This window comes from Oryzias melastigma, linkage group LG13 (genome assembly GCF_002922805.2).
Source record: "Oryzias melastigma strain HK-1 linkage group LG13, ASM292280v2, whole genome shotgun sequence".
Lineage (NCBI taxonomy): Eukaryota > Metazoa > Chordata > Actinopteri > Beloniformes > Adrianichthyidae > Oryzias > Oryzias melastigma.
The window spans coordinates 33,192,400-33,198,777 of NC_050524.1; the positions used below are offsets into that span (position 1 = coordinate 33,192,400).

At 37.5% G+C, this 6,378-nt stretch overlaps 1 protein-coding gene across 1 annotated transcript in view; it reads left to right on the plus strand.

Annotated features, from left to right (window-relative positions):
• Nucleotides 1-5,219, plus strand: part of wsb1 (WD repeat and SOCS box containing 1) — a 30,091-nt gene extending 24,872 nt beyond the window's left edge. Inside the window, exons 8-9 of the mRNA XM_024265334.2 lie at nucleotides 1,397-1,504; nucleotides 1,576-5,219. Of these exons, the coding sequence (XP_024121102.1) occupies nucleotides 1,397-1,504; nucleotides 1,576-1,738 (271 nt within the window). The 3' untranslated portion in view covers nucleotides 1,739-5,219. The remainder of the gene's footprint in view (nucleotides 1-1,396; nucleotides 1,505-1,575) is intronic.
• The last annotated feature ends 1,159 nt before the right edge of the window (nucleotides 5,220-6,378 follow it).

The following is a 6,378-nucleotide window of genomic DNA, read 5'->3' on the forward strand; positions in this document are numbered from 1 at the left end:
TGTGCGTTATTACTGTGCATTATCACTTTTTAATGCACACCCAGCAGCCAATCAGAATCGAGTATTCACCCAGACCATGGTATAAAACTTCTTAATGCACACCTGCAGCCAATCAGAATCTTGTATTTACCTAGTCCAGTGGTCCCCAACCTTTTTCAGACCACAAACCGGCTTAAATTAGACAACATTTTCACGGACTGGTCCAAATGGGGCAGAAGTTGGCCTTTTAATCTTCCAATTTCTAAAAATCTATTTTCAAAATAAAATGCTACTACAAGAAATTTAGTTTATGAAGTCTAAAAATATCAGTAGACTTTTACTCTATGCTGCTGATGAAGATGCAATGAGACAAGATTGTTTATTAGTAGAACTATCTTTCAGGACAAAAAGATTGATCATATTTTGTCTTTACATAAACCCTTATTCACTGCTGTTTTCTTCAACACAAAAGAGCCTACATCAGCCTTGCTGAAGGAGAATTCCCAACTCAGCAACTTTATTTAATTGAATATTCATTATCTGTAAAATGTTTGTGGCTGGTTTGAACTTTATGATAAAAAATTTCCCTTAACGTCAAAGTGGAGGCTAACAACCAGACGCTAGCTTCAGCCATCTCCAACTGTTGTAAAACTGGTATTTTCTAAATATAATATGAACGTGAATTCACCATGTCTCCATCTTTATTGTCTGGGTATGTGAAAACACATCCTCTTCAGTTTCCTCACTGGCTCTTTTCTCCCTGAAGAAACTTTCCAAATGTGTTTTATAGTTTGTTTTTGTACGCTTTTTAGCTTTGGGTTACTAATTTAACTATCCAAATAGCCATGCAGGTAGCTGCTTTTGATCACGTGACCAAGACGGATGTTGTGAACGGAATCCAGCAATTTTCTGAAATAAGACTTCCTTCAGGATCAGAAAATAAACTAAACAGAAATAATCTAACTTAGCGTATGTATTTATTGTTTTCTGTCTGCGGCCCGGTTCCGAGTGATACACGGACTTGTACCGGACCGCGCCTTGGGAACCATGACTATGGTATACAATCTGATGTGCTTTATGTATGGAAATGAGTTTATTCTTTGATAATGCCCATTATAACTTGGTGTACTGTACTCATAGTGGAAAAAAAAGGCGCCTGAATCGGTTACTAAAATGTGTTTTTTACGGTTAAACCAACTTAAAGAATTGAAAGTTCAACTTTTAATTGTGAAGAGAATAACAAGTGTTTTATTATTCATATTAGAGGGGTTCACGCTTTTGAGACAAAGCCATGAACAAAACAAAAAATTGTAATTGTTATAATAATCCTAAACATTGAGCATTAGTCGATTTTTACTTGGCTTTCACAACCTTAACATTTTAGTTATATTTTAGTAATACTTTTTTTTTTTTATAGACTGATACGTTTTTGGAGCATTGAGGAAAAGGCACCTCAAGCTATTGCTTCTTTGTCTAATGGACTCTGCTGCTCCTTTTCAACTGATGGAAAAGTCCTCGCTGCTGGGTACGAATACAAACACACTGAGAGCCGTTTTGTCTTTTGTCTAACTTATTAACACTGTGGAAACATTTTAGGACTCGTGATGGGAGCGTGCACTTTTGGGAGTCTCCCCGAAGCATTGCTAGTCTGCAGCATGTGTGTAGGATGGCTCTTCGTAGGATTATGACAACTCAGCAAGTGGAGTCTTTGGCAATTCCAACACCACTCCAAGACTATCTGACCTACAAAATGTTTTAACTGTCTGCTACAATTTACCCATGCACTTGATTGAGTATGTTGAAAAATTAACTGTTTAACAAAGAACTGTTTTTCATTTCATAAAGTCTGTTGGTATTCAATCGCGGTAAAAATAAGTTGCACTCCATTGCAGAGAGCAGGAAAAGGTAAGAAAAAATAATTAGACAAAAAAAAAAAACAAAGCAGTGTATATACCAACTAGGCAATCAAAAATGAAAGTCAATGGATGCTTATCTCCTAGACCACACAAAACTCCCTCTAGGGCCCATACGCAGTCAAACTTTTGAAGGTCATAAATCACCTTAAAATAAGTAAACTCTACATGCGGACAGCTTCTGAGAAGAGAGAAAAAACATGAAAAGGACATCCACACAACCAACAGACAGTAAACGATTATTTCTTGTCAACTAAGTTTATCAGTTGCAAAAAATTGAAATCAAGAATCATATGTATATGTTTCCAGGGCACTGTATGTATCAAACTAAAAACAAATGAATGGGAGAGAAAACTCTCCAATACAAAACAGATCCCTTAGCCTATAACGCTGAATAACTATGAGAGTGTTTCAGATGCCCCACAAAAATGATCATTCTCTGTTTGAGTTGGAACAAATTGTGCTTTTTATTTTTTGTAGCTAAAGCATTGTGTACAATTTTCCACTGGAGATCAGCTGTACGTTACTTAACAGGCAACTTGTACAGAGACCACTAGTGTCCATCAACCCTTGTGCTATCCTAGGCATGTTTACATTAAAAGACAGCGCTCTGAACTTTTTTTTTTCCCAAAGATTTATCATCTTCACTGGTGTTCATGGCAGACATAAAATCTTGTCCACCTTTGTTATCAATATTAGGCTGGGGTCGTCTGGACCCCATAAGAGAGCACAAGGGTTAAGACTACAGTCCATGCCAAAACCCTCAAACCACCTGAATGCTTTCACATCCTTCGGCAACTGAAAATGTCTGATTTCCACACACGTGTGGTGTACAATGTCTTTTTAGCCATAGTGTCGAATTTTCTGTCAACCACAAGGCAAAAGGTAGGCAATATATTGTGAGAAGATATTCCAGCAAACTTTGAGCAGTCAAAGAAAATGACTCCACAGGACAGGAACTGATCTCATAACGCCCTCCACCACTCTTGACTAGAGTCTGGGTTAAAAACTAAAACGTGTCACAATTTCCAAGAATTACATCAAATGACCCAGCTTCATGCAACCTGCATCCTTAAAGCCCCCTCACTGATTACGAGTTCAGAAAATCCAAGACGAACAAGTGTTGGTATCTTGTGCTATTCTAGGTATGTTGACGTTGGGAGTGGGGTCATCTGGACTGCACAAGATGGTGCGCTGAACTTTTTTGTAATATGATTTTTTATTTTCACTGGTGTCCATGGTAAACTCATAAAATCCTGTCGACCTTCATCCACATTTGTCATGGGATGAATAACACAACGTTAATTTTAAGTTTTGTGTCATCTGGACCCCATAAGATAGCACAAGGGTTAAAAGACAAAGGTTCCTCAACTATCCACAGTCCAGAAGTAGTAGCAGGATGCCTGCATAGACTTTGAAGCACAACAGGCATCCAGGATCGAAACAAAAAAAAGGAGACAATCCAGTCTGGCAATCTGGCTGTCCTCTGGTCAACAGGAAGAGCTTTTTGTTGTACCCAAGACCTCTAGCTCATCCCAGGAGGATGCCGGCAGTGTCCAGCTACTCTATACTGCAGTGGCAAAGAAGCCATTGGGAAAGAAATTAATTTTGGAATGCATAAGGCTTTTTTTTTGCAGATTTTCGTAGTGTTTGCAAAAGCCAGTACTCTGGATGTGAAATTAACTTATCTCTGAACCCCTCAAAGAGCGACAGAAAAAGGGTGGCTTTGCAAATCCAGTGCTTACCAATCCAAAAGAAATCAGTAAGGATACGCATCACATTTGCAAAGCATTGAGACTACTCTATTATTAACAATCAGGGCAGCAACCATTTCTATTTAGACAACCTAGCATCAACTTTATTCAGCCACCCATCCCAATTTTTCATCTGAAAATCCTTGGTGCCCAAACTAACCCCAAAACCTTTTAGACCTCTATTGATCCAGAATACATTTGCATCGAATTTAGGTGTTTTACCCCTCTAATCTCCAATATACATTTCAACCAAGTAACCGTACCAGATAACCCTACCTCGCATGAACCTAAAGACACAAGACAAAAGCACTGTGACATAATCACCGTAGGCACTTATACAAAAGGATCTGCATCATCCAGCCCTGACAAAGAAACCCTGCGCATCTTGACCTGCAACTTACTAAAGAAAAGTTTAGTTGTGCAGGCCTTCCGCATGCCATGGAACACCGGAATAGGTCTACTTACACTTCCCCCACCCCGCGCATACACACAGACACCTTCTCCAATCATCCAGGGTGAACACTCAGCACCCGTGTACAGCAGGAGGTAACATTTTCATCAAAACCAGAAACAGACAAAACAGAAAACAAGTAATTGTAGTTCACTCTGGTGATACCCTTTTTTTGATCAAATTAAATCACCCCAAATGAAAAATCAGCATTAGTGCATATATCAAAAACATCTCCAGTTTTGCAATAGAGCCAGATCTCTCTTCTTGAGCAGGAAAGATGAGACAACTCAACTACAGAAAGCAGACCATGTGCAAACAGAAAGACAGTTCAAAACTACCTCGTGCAGATCAGGTCCAATCAAATCCCCAAAATGTTTAGAATTCCACGGTAAGGCCATCCAAACAAGGAGCCATCCCCATTAAAGTATCAGAGAACTCCTCCAACACAACAGGCCATTCAGCAGTCTCTTTTTCTGCAGCACAAAGTTGAGCAAGGCCACTCAAAAGGTCAGCAGTCACTGGGAACCAACACTCTGCAGAAAATAAGGACACTTCCCCATAAAAAGCTGAGGTATCGACAACCAATGACAGCCCCCCTTAGCACTGTCCTTCTTAACATGTGACAGTTCAAGTCTTTTGTCATGAGGAGCTCACCAGCAAACGAATATCACTCAATAGCTGTAATACCATGTAGAAGAGCTTGAATAATACCATCATTTGCCCTAACCCAAATGTATTGTTTGTTATCGAAATGTTTAACCCCCCAAGCATCAACTATATTAAGATGTTTCATGGAAACTGAGGACTGCAGGTGAGGTTTGGCCCCAATTTTGTAACTCACAAAGTCAACAGTACAGTTCTAGTCCTCACCCTTAATAAATTGATCGTGGTCATAATACCAGTGGGATCAAAGGAATTCAAAACAAGTCTTTCAATCACTTCACATTAGAAGCAGAAAATTAACTATAACTTGCGCAGCATCATTGAGTTCTAGCTTCACTACCTGAAGTTTCCCTGACACTACTTCCTCACAGGATAAAAAGTTTGACCTCACTTTCTTAGAAATGAGAAAAGTAACCCCACAGCTAAAAATTGTCCTGTGGTTAAAAAAAAAACAAAACAATAGAACATGGCAGCGGATTAATAAAATATATTGATTGATTGATTGAACTGAAACCATCCTTGTTGAGCAGACCCAACATTGAAATACTTCAGCATCACACAATGTACAAATGTCATACAGGTCCCGCACCAGAAACTACTGGACTCTCTCACCTTCACACAATCTTTGCTTTTTAAAACAAGTACACTATATAATGCTTTTTAGTAAATAAATATAAGTTTGTGTGTTTGTCTGTTTTTTTGTTTTGTTTTTATTTTTTGTAAACTTCTTTGGGCAAAAGGCACCATAAGTCAGCAGTTCATCTTTCACTTAACTAATGAGGTATTTCTAGTGTCTTAACCTTGCTCTGGGGTAAATAATCACATATGTTATCACCAACAAGTAAATCAACTTGAGTAAACCATACAAAAACAACGTTTATTTTCTTGATTTAATCTTTTTGAGGCTTTCTCCGATACAGATTTTTTGAACATTTAATCTGCAAGCTGTGACACATGAAACCTTTTTTGAGAACACATATTACATGCATTATTTTATGTCAAAATGCAAATATTTTCCATTTATTTCCTTTACTGTGCTAAAGCTTTGTAAGATCACAAAGTCAACCAATAAAGTTTTTAAACTAAAAGCAAATGTCTTTATTATTCAGTATGCCACTTCCAACAAGCTCCATTTCATTAATTAAAAGGCAATGATCAATGGCTAATATTTTTCAGTATTGTATGATTTTATTTGAGTTTTTAATGCATATGGGATCTAATATATAATAGCAGTTTGGAATATTTGCTAATACAAATGTATGTGTTAAATGCTGGCTTACCAGCCTGACTGCATTGTCTGTATTGCTCTTTCTGTATTAAACTTTAGAACTTGTTTTAATCTAGCCATTTTCACTAAAAACCTATGCTAAACTTTTATTAGATTTCCATTTCGCATGTACATTTAGAGAAAGAAAAAAATCAAACAACGTCAACACACAAGTTGGCCGTTAGATGTTTTTATGCAATTTTTTAACTGCAGGTTAAAAAAAAAGAAAAAAAAAACAATTTAATGTTTGTGGATAACCCACACGATTGTTTTAAGTCATGTCTGAGCCCTTCTGATTTGTAATCATCAAAATATTTCCAGTTAACTTACATTTTGAACACTTGATTGAAA